Here is a 23034-nt window from a genome sequence, read left to right as displayed (position 1 = left end):
TTTTTTTTTTTTTGAGATATGGTATTGGTATGTAGTCAAGGCTGGTGTTGAACTCACTATGAAGCTCAGGCTGGCCTTGAACTTGAGGTGATCTTCCTGTCTTAGCCATCCTTCCGAGAGTCCCCAGTGCTGGGGTTCTAGGGATGGGCCATCAGACCCACTTTTGTGGCCATTTTTAAACATGTTTTCAACCTATAGGCCAGTGGTGGAGAACCTATGGCACATATATGTTGGTTTTTTTCTAAAAAATATATGTTGGGTTTAATTGCAGTGCTGGCACTTTGTGATAAATAAGTGGGTTTTGTGTTGTAGTTTGGGCACTCATCACTAAAAGGTTCACCATTACTGCTATGATGTACCTAGAAGCCAAAATATAATCAAAAGACTACTTGGAGAGCAGTAAGTCAAGCAAGGGGGTCATTAAGCATGACGGTCCAATGCCTGATATTCTCTCTAGGAATGTGAAAGTCTCATAAACAGATATATGTGACAGACTACTTTTGAAAGTTTTTTTTTTCCTTCACCAAACTTTTATTTCTAACACTACCATCGTATAGGTAACACTATAGAAGAAGAAAATACATAATGTTTGACACAATTTAAACAAAAGGAGGATTTAAACAGAGGCTATAAAAGACATGGGATTTTGGGTTGGATAGCAAAAATTAACAAAAAAAGATAGTTACTAGAAGTTATATCCATATCTATAAATGTAACTACTGATCTTGTGAAAGCATACATCTAAATTATTAATCCAATACACATTATAACTCAAGAACTCCTAGGTGATACTTTGAAATATCCTTTTGGAGGTAATACAGTAATTTCAGATAGAAGACAAACCTCTGGCTGGGGCAGATCTGAACTGAGATTTCAACCTTATTAAGTTAGTAAAACTAGATTAGACAGATATCTGATATTAAAGGCATAAATGTTATTTTAGAAGGTCAGTTTTATATAAACTCATGACAAGCCAATGAGGATGGGCTATTTCTTTGTTTTTATATTTCTCAGGTGGAAATTATATCTATGCTGTTCTTTGGGGGAAAAATGCTCTTTAACTCTCATTTTAAATCACCAGGATAAAAATAAGATTAGAAAAATACCACTGCTTAAACAGAATACAGTCAAAGGGGCTAATTCCCCAAGTGAGAAAAAAATGCATCATATATCATGATGGTCCTTTAAAGGCAGGAAAAAGAAAAATAAATCCGTTGAAAGGCCCAGTAGAGAACAAGCACTGGAGAAGGCTCTTCCTACATTGTCCAGGGTATGACTGAGAAAAGTCAGCAACCAGACAAAATTTCCATTACAATAGGTATGTACTACTTTTGGAATAATAATCATGTCAAAACAAAACAAACAAACAAAAAACCCATGCCACCTTGCATGGCAGTGAATATGTGGAAGAATGTAAAGCTAAAGGACATATGGAGGAACTTATAACGGTAACAAACAAAAGGACATTAAATAGTTCCCTTAAGAGCTCAGAATGTTTCTTCCTCTCAAGAAATAAACTGATATGCTTCTGACAAATATTCTTAAGTTTCTTTTTGCCTAGCAGATTATATATCTAATCAGCAGACATCTGATGTTCTAAATTTTTCAGGATTTTTATGGGACTTCCCATATCCCAACTTTTCTCATGCTCTCTTCAGATTCTCAAGAAACCTTATGTTTTAGGACCATATGACTCTGTGGTCCTAAAAACACATACTAAAATTACAAAAACATATTAGTTTATGACGTTCTAAAACTTGACTTACAGTAAGTCAAGTCATATATAGTCAACTGTCATAGAGTAAACTACTTAAAACTGCCACAATTCCTCAATAATTTAATTATTCAAAGGATTTAGATGACTTGGCAGAATGTAAAACATTTAAAAAAGACTCAGGCTAAGATTTATAGTGTTTTTCCTCAATTGTTCAAGTTGCAAATGTTAGATGAGGTAAAAAGAGATATATTTATTTTAGAGCCGGGTGTGGTGGCGCACGCCTGTAATCCCAGCGCTTGGGAAGCTCAGGCAGGAGGATCACTGTGAGTTCAAGACCAGCATGGGCTGCAGTGAATTCCAGGTCAGCCTCAACTACATAGTGAGACCCTGTCTCAAAAAACCAAAAAGTATTTTAAAATATAAATAAAAAGGTTAGCAAAGTTATGTTTTTCAGAGATAAGGTCTTGCTATGTTGCTCATATTGATTAGTCTTGAATTTCTGGGCTCAAGGAATCTTCCTGAATCAACCTCCAAATAGCTGGGACTACAAGGTGTGCATCTCTCCATCCAATATGCAAAGTGTTTTTCACAGCTACCATTCTCTCTGGGGTGCTCCAGGAATTAATTAGTCCTTTAAAATCACCCTGACTGTACCCCTCTCTGGAAACACTTAGACCACTACTGATGTACAGGATTAGAGATGAAATAGATTCAGCTCTATATTCACATTTTTACTCAGGAATGCTGGAAGACAAAAATGTAACATTGCATGCCTACACATACAGATCTAAGATTAGGGCCATTATTTAGATATTTGATATTAAATATTCTACCTCAGTTTAGTTTCATTCACTTCAATCTTTATCATTAATTTTATCACTTCCCTTGCTTCCATATACACTATCCAGTGTAACTACATGGGTTGACTTCCCTTGGGAAAATAGTATATTAAAAGCTTCCTTACCACTAGTTTTGCATTTTAGAGCTTTTCACATCAGAACTGCCATCATCCTAAAGTCCAAATCTGATCTTGTCAACTTTTTGTATAAAACGTCTGTGAACTTCTTACTGCTTATACTCCATCTTCCTTAATACCTTTTCTGAGGACAACACTACACATTCCCACTCTACTCTCCTAGTTTGGGTTTTCTCACTGCACTGTGAATCTCCTTTAAGGTCAGACTCTGTCCTTTTGTAACTTAGTAGCTTCAGTGCCTACAGCTTGGAGCTCAGCTTATTATAGGCATTAAATAAGTAATGAGTAAACCAAGTTACCATGCAGTAAAAATCATTTTCCTAATGCATTTTTCAAGGAGATTAAAAAGGGCAAAGGAGACATCTATGACAAACAATCAGAGAGGAAAAAGACTATGAATCAGCTTTCAGTGAAAAAGTGCTCAAATCAAAGTAAGGGGGAAAAGGGGAACCTCAGTCACAGATAAAGTTCTGGTGCTCCATTACAAAGTGACTACAGAAAATATACTGTGTATTTTTCTAAAAAGCTGCAAGGTTTTTTGTTTATTTTTGTTTTTGTTTTTGGTACCAGGGATCGAACTTAGGTCCTTGTGCTTGCCAGGGAGGCGCAATGCCACCGAGTTATATCCCCGGCCTTACAAGAAAAGATGTGAAATTTTTTTTTTGGTGAGGGGAAGAGACAAGAGTCTTGCTATATATAGTTTAGGCTGGCCATGAATTAATTCAGAGCAATCTGCCTTCCATAGCCTCTGAGTACAGGGTAAGCTACCATGCCCAGGTAGATTTTGAATGTTTTCATCAAAGAAATGATAAATGTTTGAAGAGACTGATATGTTTACCCTAACTTGAAAATTACACATATATTAGCATATCATGTGGTACCCCATCAACGTATAATTTTTGTTTCAATTTACAAAAGGAAGAAAAAGGGGGGAATTTTGAAGGTCAGGATGTCAGTATGTAAAGTGCTAAGTAAGGACATATATGGTTTCTCATGTGCCCTCCAAGATACCAGGAACACCAGAACGGAAAGGTATCATTCAGATAATGGCTTTCAAAAGCTACTACCGAGTTTGGCACATGGCCAAGAATAACAAATACTGTACAAAGTGACGCAGCACACATTTCCTACTAATCATTTACGTGTGTATAATGGCATACAAATTTCAATAAATAATCCCTATTATATACTTTCTCTTTTTAAAAAAAATGCTGGCTAGGACTCATTAAATTGATCTTGTAACATACTAATAGGTTGCAATTTGTGCATCCGATTTTGAAGACTGGTCTATACCAACTCACCAATCATAAGAATCTATTTTTGTTACTTTCCTTTTAATTCATCTCTAGCCAAAGTTACTGCAAAATATTCCCGGTAAAAATACCTTAAAATGTTGGGTGTGGTGGTGCATGCATGTAATCCCAGAACTTGGGAGTTTGAGGCAGGACTTCTGTGAGTTCCAGGGCAGCATGGGCTACACTGTGAGTTCAAGGCCATCTTAAACTACAGTGAACTACAGCCCCCCCTCCAAAAAAAAACCCTTAAGTCAATTTATTAATGTTGGAAGAAACGTCTCTAGGGCTGGGAATTTAGCTCAGTGGTTCCACCTCTTGCCTTACGAGCATAAGGTCCCAAGTTGGATCCCTGGTATGGAGGGAGAGAAGGAGAGAGAATGAGAGGAGAGGGGGAGAGGAGGGAGGGAGAGAGAAACATCTCTAAACTTTTTTTTTTTTTGGTATCAGGAATCGAACTTAGGTCCTTGTGATTTCAAGGCAGGCGCCGGAACCAGTGATCTAAATCCCCGGCCCGAAACATCTTTAAACTATGTTAGTTATAATCTGATCTGCTGGTTTCAAATGTACATAATTCCCATCTGATAAAAAATGAAATCATATTAAACAAGCAGAATTCCAAAGTTCTTCCATTGGAAAACTACTGTTTTTATAATTAAATGTGAACATTTAGCTCTTGTATTATCTACACTGCTAATCACAAAGCATGTGAAATTTTAGGCTTCAAAAAAATATACAAAAACTTTTTGCATATAATAGAAATGTATATACATTTTATGTAACTTAAAACAATTTTAATCTTAAATATCTCCTGCTTGTGAACAACTTCTACTCCATTTAATTTTGTTTGTGAGAGGTCTCACTGTAATTGTGAAACCTGCCAGGAGCTTTCATTTATGAACACTTGCAAAGAGCCTGAGCTAGTGTTAAGTATTGTACACACAGGATCATATTTAAGCCTCACAGCAAAGCAATGAGCTAGATGGTACAGGCCCCTTTTACAGAAAAGACAGGCTCAGAAATACTGAATAACTTATTCATACAGTGAGAGTTCAAGGGCTGGGAGTTCAAGCTAGGCTCATAAAATCCCTCTTAAACTTGGGCTATCTCCCCTCTATTCTCTACCTATTCTTCAAGATCAGTTTCCTTTATGCAGGCTTTCCTGAAGGCACCAATTAATGTTTTTAATACTTTCACAGGCTTCAAATGTAATTTCTTTACCACTAATTTTCATAGTAAAAATCAGTTTATCTGAGTCAAACTAGTTTGGGATTTAATTAGTTAAAAAAAATATAAAAGATAATTTGTAGGTGAAATGCTCTTGTACCAATTCAAGGCTAAGTCAAGAGTGCCAGAGTGGTACAGATTAAGTATAAAGGTTTATAATCATGAGGGGCAACTCATTGTGTGAAGAGGGACAAGTCCTTTAAGTTCCCTTCCATCTCAAAAATGAATGATTAGAAAGAAATCAAGAGTCCTGTTAGTCAACTGATTAAAAAAACCTCCTGAGGTTGCACAACAATGTGAATGAATATCCTTAACACTACAGAATCACACACTTCAAAGTGGTTAAGATAGTGAATTTTGTTATTTTTCTTAAACCACAATTTAAAGAAATAATCAAAAACTTCCCTGTGGAATACTTAGAAAACAAATAACATGTTTAAGTCTCACTTTCATAAAATAATTCAGTGGTTCTAGTGTAGGATCTGTGTATGTGTATTTTTTAAAAGCCTGATTCTAATTCAGACTGATTATATATGTGCATCCGATTTTGAAGACTGGTCTATACCAACTCACCAATCATAAGAATCTGCTATTTTTGTTACTTTCCTTTTAATTCATCTCTAGCCAAAGTTACTGCAAAATATTCCTGGTAAAAATACCTTAAAATGTTGGGTGTGGTGGTGCATGCATGTAATCCCAGAACTTGGGAGTTTGCAATCTAATACTCAAGGTAGAACTAGCCTGAATCCAAGAGAAAGATAAACTGTAAATAACAGAACTTAGAATAAAAAATACCTGCTCAAACTCATTTTGCAAAATATCACCACATTCATACTCAAGTGATAATATAAACTTAACAAAAGCTAGCTTTAAAGACGTCTAGTAGGAGGGGGTGAAGGGAAGGCAGGGATAAGGGGAAAAAATAAGAACCAAGACCTGTCATGTAAAGGTACAAGATCCCAATCATGAATGTAACTGTACTGTACACCTAAAATGTACCAATAAACTCAATGAGAGAAAAAAAGAGGCATCTAAAAGGACATCCTGATTTGTTTTTTTCTCAATTTAGAAAATATGGCAATACAAAGGTATGACCTGGGTTTCTAAGACCTTATTACTCAAGGGCTGCTACTGTACTTCCCAACAATCCCATTTGTCTCACATCTATGAGTCTTTAAGAATTAAGACTCCTAGCACAAGGACCCAAGTTCAAACCCCAGTACCAAAAAAAAAAAAAAAAAAAAAAAAAAAGAGAGAGAAGACTACTCTTTACAGACGAAATAAGCAATCGATGTTTTTAGTGTACCAATTTGAAAGATAAGGATAATTAATATTTTTAAACTACTAGTCAAAAAACAAAACAATATTCTCATCTTCCTATAAAATCTGCAAATTCAGTATATCTACTTTTTTCATCCAGTGATGGTAATCAAACCCTGGGCCTTGCGAGTGTTATGCAAATACTCTACCACTACATCCTTGGCCCAAACTGATGGCTTTGCTTACGTTCCAAATTCTAACCAAACCATGGCTTAAAATGTTAAATACTCATGAACTCTTTTGAAATGCAGTTTTGTTTTGAAAATATTTTTTCCACTAACTTCTAAAAACAGGACTTCTAGTTCAGTTGTAAATGCAATACTTGTATTCCCCCAAACAGCAAGTTCAACAACTTGTAAGGCGAATACAATGAATAAAATGCTGTTTAAAATGCTTATCTTTTGAAAGCAAACAATGACAAAGTGGACACTGAATATAACAATTTACTGTTAATTTGATTAACTTAATTAACCCATTTAACTACAAATCTAACATCATCTAACCTAGGTATGCTTTTACATTTGAATACAAATGTATGGTGGGAGAAATTCAGTCCTTAGGAAAAATAGCCTACAATTCGGATGTGGCATAAACAACTGTTTCTGTTTTCTTCCATTTCATTTCCTTTATGCAACTCCAGTTCTGTTATGGAATTTCCCTGAGTGCCATACCTGTTAAGACACAGGGCCTCAGAATTAATTCCAAAACAGCAGAATCAGACTAAAAAAAAAAAAAAAGCTGTTTAAAAAATCATTTCTTTAAATAAGATCATAATTAAAGAGCAAAACAGAAACTGAAGATAGGATTACCTAAACAAATTCAATATGAGATGCTAGACCATAATCATACTATACCTGCCTATAAAATCAATACTATACCGTATGGACACCAGTTCAGAATGGCAGAAAGTGACGAGAATCAAACAGCTATCATTTTGAAATTTACAAAGAAAGAATAATTAGGTTTCCAGAAAAATATTCTATAAATACATGGTGTAACTGAATGAAGGGAACAAATGAGGCCAATGAATACACTTATAATACCAAGACCAAAGGCTAAAACAAGACAGCCAATCTGAGACAAAAACTATTAACTACAACCTAAGCTAAAACAACTAATCACAGCAGCCTCATCTTTGAATATAAAATATCTGCTTACATGTAACTACATCAAGAGCTTGAAAAGGTTGCTTTCTGAAATATTTTGGTCATCTTCCAATCTTTAGGAACTGTAATTCAACTACTCTTCCACTCACTTTACAAGAACCACTTTCTAAAACAGAACTTCTTTATACCTAGTTTCCAAATACTACAAAATAAATGTTGATAAACATCCATTCAAGAATCGGAAGTACTTAAAAAAAATCAGAAGTACTATCATAACCTTAATTGACAATGTTGCTTTTGTACTTATGCCCCCCACCAAAAAAAAAAAAAAACCCAAAACCAAAACCAAAATTAGCAAACTGTTATTTTCGGCCAGTAAAAAACTGTATCCTAAGAAAACTACCAAAAGGAAAGTTTAACCAAAAGACACAGGTATTCCAAGAGGAGTAATCAAATTAGTGTAAAGACACCAAGGTCCCAAGTAGTACTGCCCTTTTATATAGAACTACAGTTTTGCAGCAGCAACTTCTAGCAGTCTAAGAGATTTCATCTGGAAAGAATTTATTATAATAATTATCAGCTATGATTACATGCAGTTCACTGTATACTTCTCCTACACCTTTTGTAATTATTTTTTAAAAAAACATTAAGTATTAAAAAGTAGAAACCAAGCTTTTAAAACAGTTTTCACAACAAAATTTATTAGAAGAATAGTGGTTTTGAAAGTCTAGCATCCAGTGAGAACTACCATACACAACATTACAGCTGGGAATGTTTCTCCAAGATGTCATGGTCAAATAATACAATGGAACCATTAGATTTACACATGCACGAAAGAACTAGTGTTTTGACATACAATGCGAAAAAAGAAAAAAGGGGGGACCACATGGATTAAAATTTTAAGTACTCATCACATACATTAAGACACAGCTTATTTTAGTCCAGTCAAAAATCAGAACTGCATTTAAAAAAATTTAATGTAGTGCAATCAAATCAAAAAACTTAGTTTGTGATCATAAGTGCTCTACTACATAAACATTGATCATAGCAAGGAACAAAAAGTTTAAATCACACAGTACAAAAAAATCTGTAAATAAATATAAACTACAGTACAAGAGAAATACTAAATTATACAATTCCGTCAAACTGTAAACAGTATATTGAAATGAGGTCCATAAGAGTTAAGGGGGTTCCTGTTTTGTTGCATGACACTTGAACTTCTACAAATCTGAAAGATGCCATTTTTCTTATCTTCAAAGGCTATGGGGTTTATAAATGAAGAATTTCTTTTAAATGTAAAATATCAAATATCAAAGCAGAGGAATGACTTATTTTGTTAATCACAGACAGTACTACAGAACAGTTTTTAAAGAGACAAGTCTTATCATCAGAGATGTATAGGACTAAAACACTAGAATGAGAATTTCACATCAGAAAAAACTTGTCCTAAGGTCTTCAAGGCTATAAAATACACTGACAAAACTGTCTGCTGATAGGCAGTCCTCTGCTTACTTTTTGACATTTTACATACTCATGTTAAAACACCAACTTTGGCAGAATCACTACTGGTAAACTCAAAGCACTCCTGGCCCAATGGTTCCATCACAGTGGCCAGTGCACAGAATTCTCTAAAGACATTGCATAAACTAGAATGTAGAGGTCAGACACCCAAGGACCAGTGCTTGAATTTAGTAGTAGTTATGGTGAAGAAGCAAGAGCCACATCAAGGAGGAACTGCACCTGTTACAGTTTACAGAAGCAGTCAGGAATGTCTTTTAATTGTGCTGGCTATTAGTGGCATTTAAAAATATAGTTTAACCACATGTGTATACATGCATGTGCTACACATTTACGCACATTAAAAAAAAATACGCTGTTAACAGGAACCCCCGTATTATCTGTTCAGTAGTAATAACTGAATATATAGAATGCCACTATAAGAGCGTGAGGCACCGTGTGCTGGAGAGTTATATGCAGCTTTAAAATCTGTTTGGCTGAGTTATACCTGGATACCTGAACTGAGTTTTTAAGTTGACATTCATCAAAGATGTGCTACCAGCACGTCGAAATAAAAGTAAAACAGAAAAATACAAGTCACTGTTAAGTTTAAGAATAGCATCAAAGTACCTGAATTGAGTGAGAAGAGTGTGTAAACTGTCCCTGAGGGTTTTTAAACAGTGTGTACAAGTTGGATTTCTAAGAACATTAGTTTTATTAACAGTGTGGACTGATAAAATACCAATGTCTGACAGTTTAAAGTGGAGGCTATAAAAGAATTATACGCAAACGATCCAAAGGTACAGTTTATGCATTTTTTTTCAAAGCAGCAACAAGCTGCTGTAAAAGTACACATCCCATCAGAACAAGCAACATGTGGGAGTCAGATAAAGGTTTCTATCTTAGTCTGGTTTTCTGACAGCACAGCATATCAATATCCAATGACTATTAGTTTTCCTAGATCAGAATGTAACTAATTTCGACTAGCAATATAGGATTAGACTTTTAATCAAACACTTTGCTATTACATACTAAAATTCCTTAAACTTACTAATGCTGGTAATACTAACCTAGTTAATTATCCCCCCTTCATTTTAGAAATATACCCTTCCACAACTTAAAAACATTACGATCCATTTCAGTCCTCTGATGTAAAAAGCATGTCAGTGAATTAGTATGAAAAATTTACACAGTAAAAAGGCTTGAATTTCAGCCAAAGATTCTAAATACTGCTCATTCCCTGAAGACTCAAAGGGGGAGAGAATCCCTACCCATTTTCATAATGATTTATTTTCCTACAATGGCCTGATAATAATTTTTCATTTTGGGGAATTTTCCCCTTGCTTTTTCTCAAATTCCAAATTCTTAAGCCCAAAATGCTTAACGAAATGGGGAAAATGAGGCAAACACTTAGAATTGCTAGAAAGGTACAAAATGTTACTGTCTTTTGTTAAAATAAGAATTATTTATATAAATGTGATCTGATCCCATAGTATGTAGTATGTTTCATATTTTAAAACAATCATCCTAAAACTTACAGTACCTAAGACTCTGAAGATAAATTAAGACTTTAGTGTTGTAACAGAAAAAGTGCTGAATTATCCCTTTTCTAGTATTTAAACATTTTGGACAAGTGCTTTCCTAGTGACAGTAAAGTTTACCAAGCAGAAAAGGGTCACCTGGATGAAAGACTTTCAGGAGTATAGCACCTGGTATTTACCAAATAATAGGAGTTGTTTCACTCATTCTGAGGGGGTAAAAATATTCTAGATTGAAATTCTATTTGGCTATTGACTGTTAAAAATCCCTGCTCTACTGTGTCAGTGTCCTGTGTCCAACTACCCCTTGCCCCTCCCACCCCCAGTCCCCTTACACACTATCCACTGAGAATCTAATCTCCAAAGAGATCATTTTAAAATTTATGTTTTCAGGACATACCTGAGAAAGGGTGCAATTATGCAGAACAAGGAACCCAAGACTGCACTAATACTGGACATAGTTTCATAAGTTTTTTTCCTCAAACAAATCTAAAAAAGTTTAAGAGGTATGGATCTTTAAATATGTCTTACTGTTTTAGATTTTTTTCTTTTTTTTCTGTTTTTTGGTATGTGTGTAGGGTCATTTCCAGTGTTGAAAAAAATCATCTTGAACCTGTTCAATGACAGTTCAAGATGAAGTAGAGTTCATTTCCACATTCAAACAATAAAGATTAAATATTATGCTTAAAATATTTCCTACATCCAATAAATCTATAACTAAAAGTGCTTGCTTTTCAGTTTTTATGGATATAGCTAAAAATGAACTGAAAACCTTAAAATTACCCCTCAAACAGTTGCAGAATTAGCTCATGTTTTACTATTGATCAAATCAATATTAATTAGTCTTATTTTCAAACAATGTAAAAGACATTTTAGCAAATGAAGATGGCCCAAGTTTACTACAATGTCTGTCCTGTCACTCACTTTTACTGTAATAGGGCAGAATCTGTAACCTTTTCTCTGAAGTCTATGTACTTGCCCATTCATCCTACGTCCCACCCCTCTCCCCTAACCTCCTCATAACACAGCTATAGGGTTATAGTAGAGGGCTAATGTCTGCTGCTTTAAAACATAACTGTGAGACTATTTGGAATAAAAGATATGCAAATAATTCCTCTATTTTTCTTTCAGTCAGCATGTGCACAAATCCTATTTAAGTCTCAAGGACAGAGTTAATCCAAAATAATCTAAAAATTAAGAGTCTGGAGGTTTGTATTCCTTGTACCACAGTTGTACATTTTTTCTTTTGCGTACATTTAGAAAGCAACTGGATTTTTAAAAATTCTCTTACGTAGCTTAGTTTTGCAAATAGACTGTCTGGTTAAAGTCATCAAGTCTGTAATAATACTGGCCTGACTAAAGTATTAATGAAGATCTAATTCTAATGAAAAGGTATCAAGGAAAATAATAATTGATATCTTCATGAAAGTCAAAATTTAACCTGTAACTTTCAATATATACTACAAAACATTAAGTAGGGCATTTCAATCTATTGCCATATTCTATCACCAATGACAGCAACCTGACTATATAGAAAAAAGTACTTCATATGAAAACAACCCATAACATTTGTTGAAAGAATTAGAAAGTAAAAAATTTGTGGTTTTAAAATCAGATCTACAAAGATAATAGTTGCGAAGCAAATGATATGAACCTGTCATATATATACTCTGTAATGAGTCAATTTAATTTCAGGTTTTGACACTGAGCTGACTCATCCATCTATTTATGAAAATAACCAAATAAATTCAAACTTAATTATTATGGGTCAATTAAATGTAAGAGAATCATAAAGGCTTAAACCAGGCCTGGCACTATGTGCTTAGGGTAGGGGAAAAAAACACAGCTCACTAGTAGCTTAAAGGTTGCTATGTACTGCCTTATGACAGAAGGTAGCTATGATATGGGCCTTAACAGGTAGTCATTTTTAGTCTAATTTAGAGTTCTCTCCAGAAAATTGGGAACTAAACATCTCATTGTGCCTTTTGTTGTTTAACTACGTCATATTGTAGCTAAGGTAAAATGTTGGGAATAGAAATGCCAATTGGTTGAGGTAATGATTTATATAAGATAGCCAGAGTTCTAAAGCACTTCAATATTGTAAAGGAAAAATGTACCAAATAAAGCTAATACACACTTCACACTTGATTGAGCTTGCTCACCAGAACTGAACATAATTAACTTCACATAAGGACCCTACTATCACACAAAGCCTTACTCATATTCATGATCTGCTGCAAAGGTTTATCAAGCGACTTCTAAACTCCAGAATAACAACAAACTTAATGTTAAAAGTATTATACACAAATATAAATTATTTTTCCTGAAAGAGAGAACTTGTCCTTTATGGTATTTGGGGAACAGAAAAAAGTGGATAGTTCATCACAAAAATAATTCAGAGTCACTTGTAAGCCTACTGAGCAAAGTTAAACACATTTCTGTCAAGCTTGATAACTATCCTGTTTCAGAAATGATAAAAGTAGCAACTAGATATTCCAATAGAATTAGTTTTTAATAGTGCCACCATAGGTTATCTACTCTGTAACATTAATGTTCTCTCATTAAAAATGCAGGATTTTAAATACATTATTCATTATCATTATTTCAAATAATGTTATATAATTTGAGCAATGCCATCATCCATGTGTGGGAATATAGTAGGAAAAAGGCTGTTGTGACAAAGACAGTCATGAACTACACTTTCGCATATCATAAAAATGATCAACTGTTTTTGGGACATGCAGAACTCTGACTAGCAGAAATTAAGCATGTGAAGAGACCGATCTCTATTACACATTTGAGAGGATGTCCCCAAACTATAATATCCACACTGAAAGTGCCAATACAGCATAGTGGCAAATCAAGAAAGAAATCAAATATCAAGGGATCACTGCAACACAAAGACTGACAGCCAGCCATGTGATGAGCCACCTCCAAGAAATACGTGGTACAATGGAAGTCTGAACACAAAATTTAACATTAAAAGTGCACCTGAATATTACAAACTAACTTTACAAAACCTACAATAAGGTAAAATATATATCTTTTCAAATATTCAGCAGCTTTTTTGTTTTTTGTTTTTTTTAAAGGGTTTTTGAGAGGCTCATGAAATTTAAAAGGGACCACTATCTAATTTCAACCATGCTTCACAAAACAATAATGGCTATTTTATATTGCAGTTACCAATGTAATGCAATTAGTGCTTTAAAATAATCTACACTAAAAACAAAACAAAACCCCACAAACAGAGACAGAAAGACTTTGGAGAAAATATGCTTATTCAAAAGCTTCTTGAAAAAGAAAATTTACCTGAATATCAAGTCATGACTGATCTCAAGTGTAATGTTTAAAAGCTTCACAGACATGAATATTACAATCTTCAGGTCTCAGGACTTTTAATCTGAGAAAGTTTAGAGTTTGGTTTGTTTTTAAAATTCACTTTCTAACCAAAACAAATAATAGAAGTACTCAAATTTTCACTATTTACAACTCTCAGCCTACAATCTGAAATGACACAATACAAGTTCTCTTATTTAAACTGCAGCATTAAAGGGTAGGCACACCATTCTTCTGCTGCTCGATTGTCATCCACTGAAACACACATAGAAAATATTTATGTTAGTAAAATGATCACTCCATGTACACTACAATGACAAAATTTACATAACTCAACTCATACATCACTTATATAGACTACCACATAGGATTAAACCTCTCTGAACAGTAGAACTTTACAAAATTTCAACTTTTAGGGCCAGATTTTAAAATGGGCCTTATTGATGTCTTTCTGAGAGGGAATAAAAACAAGCACAAATTAATTTCTCAAAGGACCTTTCTGCAGTAATCTGGGCTACAGAATAACCCAAACATTGTGCAAAAAGGCACCACAGCTACAATTAATTGTGTGCTGACAAACTGAGTGTAGAGTGAAGGAAGCATTCCTTTATAAGCTTCACCCTTTGCTTACAGCAAACTTTCTACAACTTCCTTCAACTGCAGATGAAAACCATATATTTCTTAATGTATTTTTATTGCAACTTCCAGCTAGGCTAGAAAATATTGCAGAGTCATACACTTCTTACTAATCCGAACTGTTTTTTTTCTGTTGGGACTAGAAAGCCAGGAGGAAATGGGTTCAGTTGCCCACTGATTAAACTGCTACACAAAATAACCAAATCAAGAGAGGAACCCATGCCCAGTTAATTATCAAGAATAAGGAGTGCTTGTATTTTAACAACAGCAATGGTGTGCCTAACCTTTGACACATAGATTGCTGAGGAAAAACTGTCCTTAACCTAATTTAATTAACTGCTTCCAAGTTTCAGGTAAGAATTTATGCTTTGGGAATATCTGGACCTACTCCTCTCCTTAAACTGTTAGCAACCACCTGAAATCACTAACTTTAGTCTAATCAACACTCCATGTTTAATTTTATACAAAACTCCATTTTGGTTCAGAAATATTTAGAAAGGCCTGACCACTTTTCTCAGCCGATTAAGAGTACAGGGTGGATATGGTGTGCATTTTGCTCTGTACAAATAATTTGATTACTATAAAAAAAAAATTCATGGGCTTTATCAGTAACTCATACAAAAACTATGGAAAACAAACTGTTGAAACTTAAGCACTGTAATTTTCAAGCCCATCTCAAAAAAAACCTAGATGTTCTTCAAGGAGTGCTTATACAAGCACGATCTCAGAAGTCCTGAAATGTGTGCTAATCAACCACGAATAACAGCTATCAGAAAAAGTTAAGGGAGTATTATGTAGGATGCCCAGAAAACAAAAATTCAGATCAACAAAACTAAAAACCAAAAACCAGTTCTCCCATCCTTGAACTAACATTTAGATTAAAAAAAAAAAATTCCAATGAGCTTAACTCCTGATTAAACTATTTTTAGAATTGATAAGCAACCTAAATCATATTAGGTCGCCTTGGGACTGTATTTTTTTCTCTTTACTACAAACTTATATCGTTCTTCAATGTGGATAACCGGCAGACTACTGAGGATGTAAAACCTAAGAATCATTTTTGCAACATCATAATTCTTTACAAGCATTTCTTTCCTTATTTTTCCCACTCCCCAAACAAATCTTAAGTAACTGAAACTAGTTGCTGTTAATAATATTCAACTGTAAGAATATATAGTCAATTTTGTAAAGGACTGGAAAATACAAAGAAAACTAGTTCATTAAAATGAGGTGTCCTCCACTGTTTTATGTACTGTACCCTGACTGCTCCTGAGTAAGAAGGGAGCTCGTCCTCCATGAGATAAGGCTATATCCTCACTTGTTGGTGAGACCAAATTCTATCCTTAGAAAATCTTAAACAAAATTACAGCGAAGGTAGTGTTCAAAGTAATTAACCGAAGCATTTCTGAAGGTAGTGTGTGCACATCTCCTACCTCCTTCCCCTCTGGGTGAGCACTATGTAAAATGCTAATTCATTAAGTAAACTTAATAGTGAGAATAAAATTATAAGGCATAATTATAAATGACCCAAATAAGTATTTATCATTGAATGACAAAAAATTTGAAATTCAAAGGTTCATTGTTCTTAATTTTTTAAATCCTTCAATTAATTGAAATGTAGAAGAAAAAAATGTGAATAATTTTTAAAGATGGCTTTCCAATTTGTAATAAAGCTCCTAGTATGACAGAGGTGATTTTTTTAAAAGGGGGACTTCTCCTTTTTTTTTTTTTTTTAAGTAAAGGCAAACATAACTTAAGTGGGTGGGGGAGAAAGCATGCAGGCTCTACAAGCAAGGAGTCCACTTCCATGAATCTGTTCTGTGAGGTAAGTCAATTCTCTTTTGTAGAGAAACATGCAAAAGGCCAAACAATATTCCGAGCCATACTGCACATGGAAATTTAAAAATATGCAACATTCAGAATGTACCTTTCACCTCTGCACACACAAGTCAATGCAAAATCTGCAAAGAAACAAGTGTCACAGTAATGAAGTTAGGTACAAGCAATGACAGCCGAACAATGATGCAGTAGTGCTCACCCAGTTTGTACAGTAATTGGCACTCTACAGTATTCCTACTCGTTTTTTGATTCATTTGCACTTTGTGCTGCCTCTCCCTGGGGATCTAATTCAATCTTTACAGAAACATCTGGCCCCTCCGACCTCATTAATTTCATCTTTTTCTTTGGAGGGTTTTTCAAAGTGCCCAGCCTCTCCTTTACTTTGTACTCCAGTGTACTGTGAGGAATCCCATAAATACTCTGAGCTTTGGAAACACTCATTTTTCCACTCATAACCACTGAGATTGCTTCCTCCAGTATCTCACTGTTGTACTGTCTGTAACGCCCTCTTTTCTTCCGAGGCTGCTTGGAGCCAGGGTCTCCTTCTTGATCCGAGGTGGGATATGGCTGTCCAGAGGTAGACTGCTCAGCATCTGAGCCCCAAGAATCAGGTCCAGCATCTAACATGCTTTTTCTATTTTGTTTTGGAAGAATAGCCCTTAATTTTTTACTAAGCGCGCTCTCCGTTTGTGAACCCATTACCAAAGAGCTATAGCTGTACTGATCACCAGTGCGAGACTCCCAAGAAAGATCCATTCCTCGAACTTGTGGTATTTTTAAATCTACAGGAGATGAATGGCTCACATCCTTTTTTCCATCTTGTTTTGCTTGAAGTGCCATTTTTGAAAAGGCAGAGTTTTCTGCAAGAAAAGGAAGGTCACTGATGTTGCTGAGTGCACCATTTCCCCTGAACTTCATACGACTGAGGTTGAATTCATAATGTGGCTTTGCCCAAGAGGCTTCCCTGGATAATATTAAGTGTTGTCCATGATTCTGTAATCCAGATGGCCCCAGGCTGGTAGCTGAGGACAACTGGTTTCTGCTCAGTAGTTCTTCACTAATTTGCAGGGATCGAGCCAGTGGAACTTTGAGTGATGTAGAGTGTCCAAAACCTTCCCTGGTTCCATCCTGTAAGCTTCTTGGAGGTACCCCATCACCACTCCGAAGTCCGTCTGGGCGGTACTGGCTGGGTCTCCCAGGTCGCCTAATTGAATGGAAGGAAACTGATGTGAGCAGGACTTGCACAGGTAGGGAGGGATGGGTGAGGGGACCACTCCTTTATTAGAAGGCCTTGCTTGGGTAACATCACTTTGTGTTATTTATTTATTTTTCTCTAAAAATTAAAAAAAAAATGATCTCAGCAGTTAGTTTTAAAACTTGTTCACAAAAAAGAAAAAGAAAAAAAAACAGGAGCATTTGGACAAAGAAAAATTAAATCTGTTGGCTGGTCTCTGGTTGGGTTCACAAATTTTCGGAGAAAAAGTTTCGCGCAACTGTCTGAAAATAGTACCTTAATTATTAATTACAAAGTAATCATCCGTCTCCAAAGATCTATACAGAATTGTATTACCAATGTGACGTTACCACTAAACAAGTACAATAATAAAAGAGTAAGCCAAACTATTTTAATGCAATTATTTTAATTCAACATTTATGACAACTAGCTATAAAACTGGATCACTTATACTGTTGGAATCCACTGATAATGTCTGTTTATCCCAGAAACAAGTTGATGTTCACCATAAAAATCAAACAATTCCAGATAACATTTACTTTATTTTGGAAAAAAAATCCATCTATGGCATCCAGCCCCAATGGGAGAAAAAACACCAAACCGTAAGAAATCAAAAGATCCACGGCATTGTAACTTACCACACTCCTTTCTTTTAAAACACTATGAGTATCATGATTTTCCATTTGTGATTTGAGTGGCTCAAGCATAAAATTACTCTTTTATTTTCACCAAAATTTTGTTCCTTATGTTCTACTAAAGTATTGTTAGAGATAAACAATTTTGTGGCAGTTTTCTCTCTAAGAAAAACTTCTCAAAATACTTAATGTCTATTTTGAAATTTCATGTGGAAAGCTTTGAAATACTATTTCAAAAACGCTACTTACATAAAATGAATTCATTTTCATAATAGAGAAAAGTTATCAATCTTAGGACTGGCAACTGGCAGTGCAATACACAAGGGGAATGGTACATTAATGAGGCCTCCAAGTAGATCTTTGCAGAAACAATGTCAAACCAGCTATGTTCTCCAAAACTCTACAGGGATTATTGTCATTATTAATACAATAAGGATAACACTGAATATTCAACTGAAAGATGGTCACAGTACTGCTGGTACAAATAGAAAACACCACTTCCCAGTCAGAAGAATTACACAGCAACTTCAAGCATGTAATACAAGGGCCTGCTAGCCAAAATTAAGGTGAATCTTAAGCAAGGGATTCATTTATGTAAACTATACTTGGGCTTCTACTATATGCATCCTTCATTACCCAACTCAAGTGTTTCTTGGGACCAGGGCAACTTGTATCTAATATAAACCACAATGAGAAGAAGGGTTAAAAACAAAACCTAGTAAACTGTACAAAATGGATCAAATTAATACTTTTAAACAGAAAAGGTGATGAAAAGGAAAATGATGCAATTTTAAGAGAAAATAAAAGGGGCGTTTTAGAAGCCAGTAAGGGAATGGCAACTTAAGAGTAAGCTGGAAAAGGTTAATCCATTTAGTGTCCACTTGTTCCTTTAATATCTAAATAACTTCCCCATTTCATATTCTAAATTAAATATTAATTTAAACTTACCAGTTATTTTCATTATCTACATAAAATTGGTCTTTGGTTAGAACAGTATTCTAATACCTTCATTGTCTAAATACATGCCTAAACATCATTAATTCTTGACTTTTCTAAATGGTTACTAAATACTCATAGGGAGAATGAAGACAATTCTTAAATTATAAAATTAGGTGGTGAGAGAATTCACTTTAATTTTCTAAGTTATCAGACTGAGTATGCAATCATATCTTACCAGCATAAGGTATCTTGGCGACATCTATAACCAATTTTACATTAAAACAAACAAACAAACACACAATTGTATTTTTGTGAACTGCCAGAGTTAAAACTGCAGTTCAAAATAACAGCCACAACCAAGTCAAAACAAAAATAAACACAAACACAAACCCTACCAAGTAAAATAGAGTTCAATTTTCAGTACACAACTTCAGCACACATCATACTATTGCCTTTACATCTAAACTTCAGACTCATTTAGCTTTAGTTTCACAATCCAAAACACTCAACAACAAAAAGCCCAAAGACATATTCTTACCACACTCATGATTTATATTAAACTAGCAAAATTGGTCTATTCTAGCCAATTCTAGCTTTCACTGATGTATTTTTAGCTGACGGATGGACTAGAAGTTATTTTACAAAAGGCCTGCCTACAAGACTGTTACTCCAAAGAGTTGGTTTTAAAAATGTACAGCAGGGGAGACTGGCATCAATCTGATGAATTATCTGAATGAAATTGTGGAAGGCTACAGATACTTTCCCTTACCCGTTCCCTTGAGTACTCGAGCAGCCTGGAGAATGGCTCAGGGAAGTGCTGCCAGCACATGGACTTTTCTTAGTGGAAAGATCAAGTACACCGTCTGAAGAGAAACAAAGAAAAATCTGATGATATTAAAAACTGGAACAAATATGAACTCAACAGGCTAAAAACGAAAATGCTGTAGCCTACTGAACTAAGCTAATACTCCCATCATATATTTATTATTAAGTTCAATACAAAATCAGGGTGTTTTCTTCCTGAAGCAACATAAACTTAGCAAAACATAGTACATCCAATTTCTCCAAGGATTAAATATTTTATTAACAGAGCAAAACAAAAAGTAAGGGATGTTTTAGAATTTGCTAAGATAAAGCAAGAGAGATATTGGAAACTGAAGTTTACACTGAGATTCTGCTCTAGAATTTATCAGATTTCATTTTCTAATTTACTTTGATTCAAACATCAGTTTTTTGTTGTTGTTGTTACTGTTTTTGTTTTTTGACACACGGTCTCACTATGTAGTTGAGACTAACCTGAACTCACTATGTAGCCCAGGCTGGTCTCGAACTCACAGTGATCTTCGCGTCTCAGCCTCCCGAGTGCTGAGGCCAGAGCCACCACCCCCAGCTTCAAATATGAGTTTTTAAAGTTCCACAATAGTTTATACAAACTATAAACCAAATTCCTCAAGACTTAAATCTACCTGAAACCCAAAAGTACCTAAATTTGAATATAGAAAAATTTAAGAAAAAAATGTTTAAATGTTTACATGGTTAAATTACATACATATAGTAAATAGGAATAGTCCATAAGATGAAATCAGTTGTTAATGGTTTATAAATTTGTGTGCATCTAAATTATTCCTTGGCTATAGCTGCAAAAAAGTGTTACATGGATTTGATCTTTTAAAAAAATTTAGATATTTAAAATTCAAATGCTGGCATTTACAAAGGCCTTTTTTTAATTTAAGAAGGTATCAAAACTGATAAGCAACATTAAAGGAAAGAATGAAATAGTCTTTATACAGGTAAGAGCTTGAAAGTGTAACCTACAAGTTACACTAAATCACAAATTCATATTACTAACATATAAAATTAGAAGACTTTCTTGCCCCTCAAAGACATTTTCCCCCTTATAAACATATCTAGAAAGAAATCTCATTGTCTGGAGACATTTTTGAGCGGTGGGGGGGATACTTGGAACTGAGCACAGGGCCTTGGCACTGAGCTGTAGCCTGAATCCACTCTTGAGATAGGCTTTCGATACATCACTTAATTCCCAAGTCAGGCACAAACGTGCAATCCTTTCTCAGCCTCAATGAAGCTACATCTCTGGTTCTTTCTCTATTTTGAGACAGGATCTCAGTAAGTCACTAGGCTGCCTAGGCTGGGCCTGAATCTGACATTCTCATGTTTTAGGAGAATCCCAGCACTTCTCCTGGGGTTCAGGGATTACAGGCATGTACCATCATGCACATTGGGTCTGGACAACTTTTTAAAACTGTGTCCAAAATTAACAAACCAAGATAAATGCAATGCCTCTGATTTTCAGATGGCCAGCAGAAAGGTCTTGCTATCTAGTTATGTTAATTTATCAACCCAGGAAAGAACCTACTTTAACTACTTGTGCCTGGGAACAATGTAACTCAATTTCAGGCTGTTAGAAATACAAATGCAAGGAATTTATAAATTTAAAAAAGTTCACTCTCATATAGAAAAGTTTTGCCTTTTAGAGTTATTAAATACTTCAACAAACAAATGTAATCTTCTATAATCAAGCGTTCTACTAGACATCTAGCCTAATTAGACATCTGAAGAGCAAATGCACTATTCCAATTAAAAACAGTATTATCTACAAACTTTTAAATCAAAAAGGCAATTTACCTTATCAAATAGGAAACATTTAATTCTATTACTAAAATATTGGGACAAGGTAAAAACTCCTAAAATTCACTAAGGAACTATTTTAACTGTTTTTGTTTCATTTGAAGTCTATAGGTTATAATGCTGTCATATGGCTCAAAAAACAAAACAAAAAAAACAACCCCACAAGAAACAAAAAAAAACACCACACCTAATGTAGTTCTTAAATTATTCCTAAACTCAAACTGGCTGGGTTCAAACTCTGCAGTGATCCTCCTGCCTCAGCCGCCTGAGTGCTGGGATTGTAGGAGTGTACCACCACACACTCAGCTTAGTGCAATATTTAGAACAAAGATGTTGGGGGTTTTTTTTGTTTTGTTTTGGTTTTTTTTGATACAGGGGATCAAACTTGGGCCTTTGCCCTTGTAGAACATAGGGATTTTTAATGAAAATTACCAATCTGTGCCAAGGAAAACAATCCTCAATAAAACTCTATAAAAGCATACTCTACAAATATGGTAACCTAAAGTACCAAGATCAGTGTGATCAGGGAACTGGGAGAACTACTACTGGGAAATCTCTTGGAACATAGGTACTGTGTTAGCTGTTCACCATACCCAAACAGGGACTGCGGGGCTGACATGGGATTACTCTAAGAATACTGTATATTCTTTAATAAGAAACTAAAGCCAGTTCATTAAATGTAAAACATTTATACATTACTTGTAAGAAAAAGTCCTTTCAAAGAGGTTCTTAAGAGCTACATTTTCTTGGGCCAGGGATTTAGCTCAGTGGTGCCACTGCCTGCCTGGCAAGCACAAGGACCCAATTTCAATCCCCGGTACCAAGAACAAAACAAAACAAAACAAACAAACAAAAAAACCAAAGAGTTAATTTGCTTTTCAAAATAAAAATATATTTAACACCAAGAAATTCATTTATTTCATAATCTTTATTTGTATGACAATAAAATCTCACTGCTGCAGATATCACCAAATTATAATTATTTGTAGTGGGTAGAATGAAATACTTGATTTTTGTGAAAAAAGTCAAAGGAGATCACAAAGCAATAGGAATATTAATTTACTTAAAATTTCAGAGACTCAAAAAACTTTTG

General features: G+C 34.7%; 1 protein-coding gene across 9 annotated transcripts in view; it reads right to left on the bottom strand.

Moving 5' to 3' along the window:
* Lcor (ligand dependent nuclear receptor corepressor) overlaps positions 1–23034 on the bottom strand; it is a 139782-nt gene that overhangs the window by 20653 nt on the left and 96095 nt on the right. For 7 of the 9 annotated variants that reach the window (XM_010618115.2, XM_010618109.2, XM_033761304.1 and 4 more), the window contains one exon: positions 20062–20155. In XM_010618115.2, the coding sequence (XP_010616417.1) occupies positions 20062–20155 (94 nt within the window). Of the gene's footprint in view, positions 1–8318; positions 17689–20061; positions 20156–23034 lie in introns of those variants that run through there. The other 2 variants (XM_033761306.1, XM_033761305.1) reach the window with 2 other exon arrangements.

The sequence above is a fragment of the Fukomys damarensis genome, unplaced genomic scaffold (genome assembly GCF_012274545.1).
Source record: "Fukomys damarensis isolate Sample0158 unplaced genomic scaffold, DMR_v1.0_HiC HiC_scaffold_8, whole genome shotgun sequence".
NCBI classification, from domain to species: Eukaryota; Metazoa; Chordata; class Mammalia; order Rodentia; family Bathyergidae; genus Fukomys; species Fukomys damarensis.
Note: the sequence above shows the minus strand (reverse complement) of the source record. Positions and strands in the feature narration are given on the sequence as shown.